Source organism: Cariama cristata, unplaced genomic scaffold (assembly GCF_000690535.1).
Source record: "Cariama cristata isolate BGI_N322 unplaced genomic scaffold, ASM69053v1 scaffold9795, whole genome shotgun sequence".
Taxonomy (NCBI): Eukaryota; Metazoa; Chordata; class Aves; order Cariamiformes; family Cariamidae; genus Cariama; species Cariama cristata.
The window spans coordinates 19,044-30,557 of record NW_009618123.1 but is presented as its reverse complement, the minus strand read 5'-3'; the positions used below and the strand labels follow the sequence as shown (position 1 = coordinate 30,557).

Here is an 11,514-nt window from a genome sequence, read left to right as displayed (position 1 = left end):
ACAGAGATGTTACTGAGTAAGGCTCTCCAAGTTTTTTGTATTTGTCATATTTCATCTTTATTGAGGGTTCTAGTGGTGGTGGTAGGGAAGCGCGAGTGCTCCTGCGGTGGAGCAGTTCCCTATAATCTGAGAAACATGCTTTTTTCAAGTGAGGTCCTAAATTTTATTGTTGGTGGCCTTGCAACTATTTCTGTAACTTTCCAAATGTTTTTGGTGGTGGTATATATTTGTTTGCTGTCACTTTGCAAGAACTTTGGAGGTTTTGAAGAGCTCCCTTATAATTAGGCTTGCGATTTCCATGTTATGCTGCATTAAAAATATTGGGCAAATTTTATGCTTGAATAGGATAGGCATCTTCTTGTTAGCAGCCAGAATTTTGTATTTTCCTGTTTTGTCATCTCTTGCAGGGTGATATAACTGCAGTGAAAGTGAAGCAGGATAAGGGTTCTGCCTCGGTGTCTGGACTAGAGCCATTGCAGATTTAATCTTAGTAATTCATGAAGTGCCAGCTCTCCTTCCAAAGCAAGCGGTATTGTGCAAGAGCAGCGGATGCAGAGCCTGTACACAAGAAATTAGTCGTTACCCCTTAAAGTTTTGAAGTGCCTAGAGGACTTATAGGAACGATATTTTTTTACTTGTGGTATGGCAGTATCTACAGCTGGAGTTGTGCTATGCTGTCTGCCTGAACTTGCCTTGCAATTTTAGTTTGACACCATAGTTTTATGCTTTGAAGGTTGTTCCACAGTTTGCAGTTTAAGGAATTCAAATATTTCACCTTGGAGTCTGAATTTCATTGTGATTGCGGTCTGTGTGAAAATTGCAGGGTAGTTTTCTTTTTGGGTAGAGGTGTTATAGTAATGTTCAGTTTAAAATTGGAAAGATGTAAGACAGAATACAGGACATACCAGTCCAGCAAGACTGAGACACTTCTATGTATGCTGCTTAGTGTAATTGTAGCTAAACTTGCAATAGTACTTCTTGTTCAGGTTATATTGTGATAAAAGGCTGGAAGCTAATAAAATGTGGCTGAGGAAGGTCTTGCGTTTGGGGGAGGGAGGAGGTCTGAGGAAGTACTTCACTTTTCGTATTCTTCTTGGGTTTGTAACTGGGTGTCACCGTTTAACCCCAGCCGGCAACTAAGCCTCACGCAGCTGCTCGCTCGCTCCCCCTCAGTGGGATGGGAGAGAGAATGGGAAGGGTAAAAGTGAGAAAACTTGTGGGTTGAGATAAAGACAGTTTAATAGGTAAAGCAAAAGCCACGCGCAAGCAAAGCAAGCCAAGGAATTCATTCCTCACCTCCTCTGGGCAGGTCAGTGTTCAGCCATCCCCAGGAAAGCAGGGCTCCATCACCCGTAACGGTGACAAACGCCATCACTCCCAACGTCCCCTCCTTCCTTCTTCTTCCCCCGGCTGTATACACTGAGCATGACGTCATACGGTGTGGGGTATCCCTTGGGTCATTGGGGTCAGCTCCCGGCTGTGTCCCCCCCCAACTCCTTGTGCCCCCCCCCCAGCTTCCTTGCTGATGGGGTGGGCTGAGAGGCAGAAAAGGCCTTGACTCTGGGTAAGCCCTGCTCCGCAGGAATGAAAATACCCTACTCAGCAGTAGGGAAAACATCCCTGTTCAACACTGTTTCCAGCACAAACCCAAACCATAGCCCCAGACCAGCTGCTATGGAGAAAATATAAAACTCTGTCCCAGCTGCCACCAGCACACTAGCCTTGCCGTATAGTAAGGGATGCGGAGATGTGGTTCCAGGTGGCTGACTTGCCGTGTAAGAGGTGAAGCAGAATTTGGAAAGTGCTCTCCTAAAGAGATGCTTAGGTGATGACTGTAAATACCTAGGACTGTTTCGTACTCTGACCCCAAACCTGTGCTCGAGAAGCAACTGCTTCAGTCCCTCTCCCTTGTGATGTACCCCTGCCTTCTCCCCCAAGCTGTCCACGTTTTCTGGCTGTCTCCGTAGCCTGTCCTCTCTTCCCACCCATCCTCACCAGTGGCCAGTATCAGCCAGGGATCGGTTATGGAGGTGCGTATCTCACCGTGCAACTTGGCTCTGATGCGTAAGTGATTATTGCTGTTAGGTGTGAGGCTGCTGATGAAGACATCACCCCAACCTGATGAATTGTTCAGAGAAGTAGCTACAGACCAAAGTGTCTGCAAGCTGAGTTAGAAGTTTGAACTCCAACAGAAGGATGTCTTCTTCTAAAGTTATAATAAAATTGAGTGAGAATGCTCTGTGTCGTGCCTTGAGTGTTGAGTACTGGTGTTTAAGAGCTCAATGCTTCGCAACATCAGCAGCTGCTGTTTGAAACAAAGCTGAAATGTTTTTCTCCTGTTTGGAGCCCTGATACCTTGCTGAGGTTAACCTTATCTCATTCACTGGAGCAAAGGCCATTACAGCTAGCAGGCTAACTCAAAGGATACTAAGAAGTGAAAATAGCACATGATTTTAGCATGCTGGGTCACGGCATGCTGTGTCTGAACAGCACTGCCAGGAGCAGAATTCAATCAGTAACTAGTGCTGGGACACTTGCTCTTTGCAATGCTGGACTTCTAACAGCGATGCTTCGGTGATGACTTCTTGGGCGACATACAGTTGAGGGAAGGGTCTGGTTGCAGGATGGTTCTGGAAGACTGTTGCCGCCATGACTAACAGGCGATACAGTAGACTTTCTTGGTAAATCATTAAAAAGTTGAAGACTTTAGCATTCATTTGCTGGGGCAAGGGGTAACAGACCTTAAAACCCCTTTGTTCTGATTGTTGTGCCTCTGTGGAGTCTGTAAATAACTGGTGTTGCACAACCAAGGTAGTTTTCCCTTGAAAATTTGATACTGAAGTTCCCTTTGGTGTCTGGTTCAAGTGATCTTCAGTGTAACAGCTCCTACCCCTGCTTTAATAGAGCAGACAGAAAAACAGGCTCGTAATCATTGCCGCATTTTGAGGACTGATAGGTTTCCACCTGCCAATGCAAGAAGCTTTTGGCAGAAGAGTGCAAAACATTTTAATACCGTGAACTTTTCCAAACAATGTTTTTACCTCACTGGTCTGAAGAAAATGTTTGTTGCTGGGCACAAGTGCCCAAGTGTCTGGAAAGCCAAGCGTTGCGCAGCCTTGTGCCAAAGTACAGAGTGTAAGATAGATGCGAGGGGACGGCTCACCCGCAAGCACAGGGTGATCAGCTGGAAAATAATGACTTATTTGGTAATGATAGACTATAAATCACCAAGCTAGATGTTTGGCTAGTTAGGTATTAGTTCTGTTATTGGAGATGTCTGGCACCAGTAGCTGATATAAGGATGGTTCTTTATGAGTAGGCAAGTCTTTATTAACGCAGGATTTGTAGTGGGAGGGATATTTGCTTTCCCAGTAAGTGTCACCATATGAAGGCATATGATAACCACGGAAGCCTTTGGCATATATGAATTTGATAGCAATTGTTTGCTGCGTATTTCCAAGGTGCCAGATGCATTTTGTTGAAGGTTGCTGGCTGGATTAGCCTCTGTGGTTGTCACGGAATTGCTCAAACTTTCTTTAATCTATAATGAAGGGCAGCTTTTGTTGAATAAATACAGATTTAATTATAAATGTTAATTACAGTTTTTAATCCAAACAATATTGATAACTACAGTAAGTTAAATCCCTTACATGAGTGATATAAATTTGTTAGCACGTTAGAAGGCCATGATTCTGAAAGGAACTTCTGTAACGCTGCATGATTGATGGTGTTGGTGGGATTTGTTGGAGCGTTGCATTGAGTGGTGGTGTCGGTGCTTCGGGTGGTGCGAGGCTGGAAAAGTTTGGGGACTAAGTGCAAGAATCATGTTGAGGACTATGAAATCTATTGTAAGGTGAGGTTCTTCAGACACAAAACCACAATCAGATTTATCAAAGGAGAGGTTAAGAAATTACTCGAATACAGTTACAAATTGAGAAAATGAATTGTTTGCTCCCATGGCCTTAAAAAAATGATGAGATGAATTTATAAGATAGTCTAAGAGTTGGCAGCTAAAGTTACACAGACACTGATGAGAGTGCAGCCTGTAGGAATGGGCATCCCTCATGAAAAATCTTCCAGTTCTAATTCAAAACGGGATGCTCTTCCATGAAACAAGTGGTGGTTCAACTGAGTTTTTTTGCCACAGGGATCTGGGAGTGGAAGGCAATTGCCAGTGTTGTTCATTCAGTGCGTGGATTTTAGTGATCCCTCAGCCGTAAAACATACACTAGGGTGTAGTTGTAGCGTGAACTGTTGATAGACTGAGGGCTGTGAGATTCCTGGAGTACAAGGCTTGATGCTAAGGGGACAGAGCTGGCAAACAAAGCAAAGCGCTGGCGTTCCCACACGTGGGACCACAGACGAGGTGGATGGCGAAGCTGGGACACACAGCAGCTGCAGGGACAGATCTTACGGAGTGTTCCAGTACAAAATAAAATAAAATAAAAAAAAAACCACACGAAGAGGAAAACACACTATACTTAATTATTTGTAATTGGGGAGCAAAGGGGATTAATTATTGGCGTCAGGGTAAATATTTCAACCTTTTCAATACAGATTAAAACCTAAAAGTTTCCATCCCTAAAACACCAGAAGGGGCCCTGTGGGAGCTGTTTGAATAACTAAGCTCAGGAGGGTTTGGCCTCACATCAGAAGCATGGGTTGCCTCCAAATTCCTCTCCTGTGGGGCTGCAGCACAGTGAGGAGTGTGAGGTGGGGGATGAGGAGTCCCTGCTGGGTTTTGTCCTTTCTTCTAATGTTTACACACTTTTTTTTCCCACAGAGAACCAAAATAAAATTAAGACTCTTTCAATAATAGCTGTTGGTATAGATACAAAAATAACACGAGTGTTATTTCAAAAACATCAGACTGAAGTGGGTAGGAGATTGGAAACTATTCAGTCGCAACTTAATTATCTTGTTTTCTTCCTCTTTTTTGTTTTAACTTTGGAAATCTTGGTTTGCTTGGTGTATATTTCAGTGGTTATTCCAAAGATTGGAATTGGCGTTAGGTAGGTCGGTTCCCAGTGGGGAGTGAATAGTCTCCAGTCTCTCTCAAAACCATATTAAAATGTAATAAAGAGGCGGGATTTTTTCTATATTCTTGTTTCTAGAGTTCAATTTCTCTTAAATTAGAAACGTGAATTTTTAATGGCAAACTTTGCCATGTGCAGGGAGATCAAGTTTGGGGTCTATGCTCACTCCTTCCAAAGCCAGCGGAACTGCAGCAGTTTAAGGGGCTGCAGAGCCTTTGACAGGGAGCTGAACCAAGTGCATCATGAAATTATTAGTTAGCATCACTCATATACACAGAATCACAGAATGGTTTAGTTGGAAGGGACCTTAAAGCCCACCCAGTTCCAACCCCCTGCCCTGGGCAGGGACACCCCCCACCAGCCCAGGTTGCTCACAGCCCCATCCAACCTGGCCTTGAACACTCCCAGGGATGGGGCAGCCACAGCTTCTCTGGGAAACCTCTGCCACCGCCTCACCACTCTCACCGGGAAGAATATATACATATGCATGTACATGTAGGGGAAATACCGCAGCCATCACCTGTGTAAAGAAAGGCAGGTGGGTCGCACCTGAAGGTAGTGTTGGGGCCTCGGCTGGATGGCTCCCGAGATGGCTCGGGGCGGGTGGCCCTTGCCCTCTGCTGCCCAGCATCCCTTCCAGGTATTTTCATGGAGCCGCATCTGTGCGGCAGGTTAGTTACTCACTTCTGTTGTGGAGGTTTTGTGACCAAAGGGTATGTTTTCATCCAGGGTCAGCCAAGACATTTAGGAGGGAGGGGAAATCCTGTTTATTAGAAGACTTCCATGTTCTCTCTCCCTGCAGTGGAATCTCGTATGTGACAACGACTGGAAGGGACCTCTCAGCACCTCCCTGTTCTTTGTGGGCGTCCTGCTTGGATCTTTCATATCAGGACAGCTCTCAGACAAGTAAAGTATATACACCAGAGCTGCTGGCTCTTTGTTTGATACTGTTTTGTAAGCAATTCTTGTATGTGAAGTTTCCTATAAGTGTCTTTCTGCAACTACTAACATATTCTGTGACTATCTAATCTTGAATGTACACAGAGTGTATAGAGTAGATGTCCTCAACTAGAACAAAATGTTACAAAGACTGTTAGTGGGTGTTATCTTTATCTGTTCATTTTTTCAGCAAAATGGCTTCTGGAGCAAGCTGCTTTTATGCCAGAAAACAGGTGTAGGAGATAAGTTTCATCTGGAAAAATCAGATCAGTTATATTCTTTTCTAATTACTTTGGACTATGTTCAGAGAGATCCCTGAGGTTTGTTTTCCTTTTTTTGACATCAAATTTAAACGCCCGTAGCTTTTCTTCCTCGTCATCAAATGCAGCATCTAAGTCTGATGATCTGCATTTGTGAAAGCTGCAAAGCATGAATGCTGTTCAGCTGTACTCCAGAGAAGCAGGGCTCTTTTGTTTATCAGTACAAACATTTTTTAAAAAAAAAAAAAAAAAAAAAAGGAAGACACCATTAATTTTTGTGATGTTGACAATTGTTTGGGTTTTTTTTAAAGCTCAGTTTTTCTGACTCTCTCCCTGGGACTTGCTGTGCAATGCACTGTGAGCTGGCTTCCTGATTCCCAGAGAACAAGATGTGATCTTCTAATTTGCTGATTTACTTGTAGAGTTTCCATTTCTTTGAAACATAATCCCTATGCCACGAATCTTGTAGCATCGTTCAGGGCTTTTGTGTGGCTTCCTGCTCATCAGGTTGGACCAATCTTTAGCTTGGAGACAGTCATCCTTGAAAATCAACCAGCTCTCCTGGACTTCTCTCCTCTCTGCTTGTGTTCCAAGCAGATCCCTGATCAGGCCAGTGTTTGCTCTCCCTCTGATCCTGCCTTCTGCCTTGTTCCTCCCCTCATGATCCTGCGCTTCACCATCACGCAGCCAGCAGCCATGCCTGCTGCCACCAACCTTTACATGCCCAAACAGTTCTCCCATTTTGCAAGTGTGAGGGCCAGCAGCATCTCCCTTTGTCAGCTCCTCAGTCATCTGCGTTAGGAAGTTGTCACTGAGGCACTCAAGAAACCTCCTGGATCTTGTCCTTCCAGCAGATACTGGAGGGGTTGAAGTCCCCCATGATGGCCAGTGCCTTTGAACGTGAGGTTTCCTGGGTTGTCTGAAGAAGGCCTTGTTTACTTCTTCCTGATCAGGTGGTCCGCAGCAGACACCCACGGCGGTGCCAGGGTTGGTCTCCCTGCTGATCCTGACCCATAAGCTCTCAGCTGGCTCGTCATCCATCCCCAGGCAGAGCTCCACGCCTTCCAACTGCCCTCCCATGTGAGAGGCGATTTCCCGTCTTCGCCATGGGGTCTCCCACAGCTTCGTCCTGGTGCTGCTGCAGGGCTCGGGTGCTTTGTTCAAAAGAGCTCCCAGCCCCTCCTCCCTCCTCATCTGCTGCAAGGATGCCGAATGTCTTGCATGGTGACTAACCGGCAGGTGAAGCAGGAGCTGTTCTCCTGGTTCCAGAAGCCACGAGCATCCCACCTTCACAATCACAGGAGTCTCCTCCTGCAGCTCCTTCACATGGTGACACAGATCCTCACCAGGAGGAGGCCATCAGTGCAGCTCATCCAGTTGCTCTCGTAGCCACTGAACGGCAGCTAGCTCATGGTCAAGAGACCGACCGCATCCAGGAGCCCCATGAGGAGACTGCTCCAGCGAGGCTGCCTGCGGTGGTTTGCTGCTGCCATCTTCCCGTCCGGTACAGAAAGTCCTGCAGCGAGCCTGAGCCCCGTGCCCAGCCAGGCACAACATTGAGATTGACAAAATATTTTGCGGGTTCAAGTAAAGGTCTGTTCTAGATGTGTTGTGACCTCCGTGAGGCTTGTGGCACCAAGCGTGGAGCTGCGGGTGAAGTCTAACTTCGGAGGGGGGTTGTGTGAACCTGCCCTCGACAGATGTCCTGTCGCAGGCTGCGGTCTGCTTGGGGTGCGGGGCTGCCCGGGCCAGGACGCCGGCACTGACTCCTGTAACAGCTTGGTGGGTTGGGTTTAGTTTAATTTCTTTTTCTTTTCTTTTAATGCTTCATTGATAGAATTGCTAGAATCCCTTAAATTCGTTCTTTTTTTTACCAAGTGGAATGAAGGTTGCAGTGTGGTATCACTTACTGATAATAGCATCTTACAAACCTGAGTTCTACCTCTCTTTCAGAAGCTTTCCTTCTTTTTCTTTTTTTAACATGCTGATCTGTGTCATGAACTGTGTGTTCCTTAGAGGAGAGGAAGCGTCTCATACTCTTTCATTTTAAATAATTTGCTCCTGATGATTTGTCTCCCTGCTCATCCTGTCAGTAAGAAAGGAATAGTGTTCCAGCACATACTTAAAGGCAACTTAACTAGCGGCCCTTGGAATATTATTTTCTCTTGGCCAGTGGATTTTTTAAACGTATTTAGAGTAGTTGTACCCGTGTCACGTTTCCTGAACCTCTGCTTTTTGCAGATATGTTGATTCTCCCTAAGTATGCATATGAATAATCTTATTTTTCTGCTTCTGAAGATTGCATTCATGCTGATGTATAATCATCTCTTTTTTTTCTCTTTTTTTTTTTTTTTTTAATCTGTCCATGGAAGATTTGGCAGGAAGAATGTGCTGTTTGCAACTCTAGCAATGCAGACTGGCTTCAGCTTCATACAAGTCTTCTCTATCAGCTGGGAGATGTTTTCAGTGTTCTTTGTGCTGGTCGGCATGGGACAGATATCTAACTACGTGGCAGCATTTGTTCTCGGTATGCAAGTCCTGCTGGGCACAGTACGCGTTCTTTAGTCTTGTGCTTTTCCTGCTCCTTTTCAGTACTGGCTTAGGGTTGATTTGTTTTGCCAAGCAACACTGTTAAGAGTGTGTCCTCACCATGCGTGGACAACTCGTCCTCTCCTTGGAAGTTTCTAGTTGATAGAAGCACAATCTGAATTAAATCTGTGGCTTACTATCCTAAAAAGGCAAAAAAAAACAGAAATTGATTATTTGAAACAAAATCTGTCTTCCACTTGGAAAGATAGCACATGTAAGACATGATGTTTCAGGGATTTGTGTTGTCCATTTTGGAGCCTAAATGCCTATTTGATGTAAAAACTTATAAAAGAAAAAAAGAAATCAAGTAAGTGTTACAAAGTCTCCTTAAAACAGCCTATAGTAAAAAATTAAATGGCATAATGATTCCTGCTTGGTATATTTTCACTTTAACTAAGATGGTATTTGATCAGATGGGAATGTGAATTACCTTATGAATCTGAAATTTTATTTTTTTTTAAAATTAATATTGTATACCATGACCTCACTGTCCAAAGTACCAAATGTTGGCAAGAAATTCTTTTTGGGCCGAAGAAGAGCAGTGCAGCTGTGAAAACAATGTTTAGCTAACGTCACTGCAGGCATCCCGCTGCAGCTTGTATAATCTTTGATTTCTGTGGAAAGGAGGCAGGTTATATCTCTTACAATGTCTCTTGATTTTTCAGGTCCCAAAGCATTTCAAAGGGAAGTATTGGCCCCTCTTAGCGCATTAATTCTGCTATTAGTAGCCTGACCTTTGTTAGTGACCCTCCACGTATGCACGCCAAAAGACTGCAAGATTTTTGGCTAATAGTGAAATAGTCCTTTAGAAGGTGATACCGGTCAGGAACCTAATTTAGGCATCTCTGATTTATGCTTTAAAGAAGCTGATCTCTCTCCATAAGCTGGAGAGGACCCTATAGAGATCAAGCTGAGGTTAACTGTTGTGAATGTTTTGTAGAATGTCAGGTGGTTTTAGCTCCTCAAGTAAAACATGGGATTCTAAGAAGATAAAATTATAGAAGTATTAGCTACTTCAAGCTACAGAAATACTATACAGCCCGGTTCTCTTCCTGTTATACGTATAATTACCTGGGTTGACGTAGGATCACTGCATGAAGCAGATCTGTGGTGCCTCTAAAACTGGATGGCAGAGCACACTGTATACTGTAGCTATCCAGCGGAGGGTATTTCAAAGCCAATTGTTACAGGTATTTTTGGTAAGTTACTTGGTTGCTATTAAGTTAAAATGCTAATCTTCGCTCTGCTGTTTTGAACAGGCACAGAAATTCTTGGCAAATCAATTCGTGTGCTGTTCTGCACGCTAGGCGTTTGCATATTTTATGCATTTGGCTACATGTTGCTGCCACTGTTTGCTTACTTCATCAGAGACTGGCGGATGCTGCTGCTGGCACTTACTTTACCTGGGCTGCTCTGCATCCCACTCTGGTGGTGAGTATAACTAAGTTAAAAGACTTTAGAAGGTCCTATCTGCAGATTTTTAAGATCCAGACTCCAAACCAACCAGCCTTTACCAATGAAATTCAGGAACGGACGGGTGAAGAACAGACGCTGTGTCCTTCACTCTTCCCAGTCATTTAGCTGCAAGTCCATAGCTTTGTGGGTGATCTTGCTCATGCCTGAAAAGCCTACTCATCATTTTCTGTAGGCTTCTATAAAATTAAGTGATGCACATGCAAAGATTAAAAAGAAAGTCAATGAAACTCGTCCTTCTGCACCGACTGAAATCTGTGAGCTTTTAAGAGTAGGCCTGAACTAAGGACAGAAGGAGAAACCAGTTGTTTTGGGAAGCTGGGCAATGCTAGGGTGACATAGATGTGACAAGCTACAAAACAGTACTTGCGCATCCGTGGGACTTCCATGTTTTCTTCCATCGTTAACGAACTACTTCTAGGTGGCATGTAAAGTTTAAATAGTCCACATGGTGGTGGTGTTTCTTCACTTAGCTAGCGTTCATGTTTGTGCTCCCGTCCAGTTTCTTACAAAATGGAATGACTGGTGAATTCTACTTTCTGACTTGCCTTTATGTGACACTATTTACTGTTACTAATTTTATGTGTGTTATACTCTAAGGATGTGCCTCTTAATGTACAGTGTGCTGCTTGTGTATTCACATTTCTGAATTTCTTTTAATTAAACTGTTTCACCATAGTTTGAAGGTTTTGATTGCTCTTTTTTCTGAGTCATTGCTAATTTCTTTAGTACTTCTAAAATCCACAAATGCATTTTAGTCTGCCCTTGTTCAGTATGCTAGTCTGCTCTTGTAAATCTGGTTTCTGTTGTCATGGCTCTAATTTCTGCAAGATGTGGCAAGTTTTGAGCTCTTCATTCCTGGAACCATGTGTATTGGTGCCAGCAGCAGTGCTTTCTGAAGAAATGCAGGCTTGTTATTCTGAACCTTCTCTGCAGGGTCATTCCAGAATCTCCACGGTGGCTGATCTCCCAGGGAAGATTTCAAGAGGCAGAAGACATCATCCGAAAGGCTGCAAAAACTAATGGTGTTACAGCCCCAGATGTAATACTTGACCCTAGTGAGGTAAGATTCATTTCGTAGTCCAGTTGTTTGCTGGACCTATTAATGACCATGTAAAGTGATTAATTTCCAGACATAAGAATTGAGTTATGCCTGCAGTGTATTATGTACTTCTCAAATGGGTAAAAGGTCATCCTTCTCCTGAAAAGCAGAATAC

At 44.0% G+C, this 11,514-nt stretch overlaps 1 protein-coding gene across 1 annotated transcript in view; it reads left to right on the top strand.

The window, feature by feature from the left end:
* The first annotated feature begins 5,625 nt into the window (after nt 1-5,625).
* LOC104162091 (solute carrier family 22 member 5-like) overlaps nt 5,626-11,514 on the top strand; it is a 16,614-nt gene continuing 10,725 nt past the window's right edge. The window contains exons 1-5 of the mRNA XM_009700737.1: nt 5,626-5,676; nt 5,839-5,942; nt 8,608-8,762; nt 10,084-10,255; nt 11,234-11,360. Coding sequence (XP_009699039.1) covers nt 5,626-5,676; nt 5,839-5,942; nt 8,608-8,762; nt 10,084-10,255; nt 11,234-11,360 — 609 coding nt within the window. The remainder of the gene's footprint in view (nt 5,677-5,838; nt 5,943-8,607; nt 8,763-10,083; nt 10,256-11,233; nt 11,361-11,514) is intronic.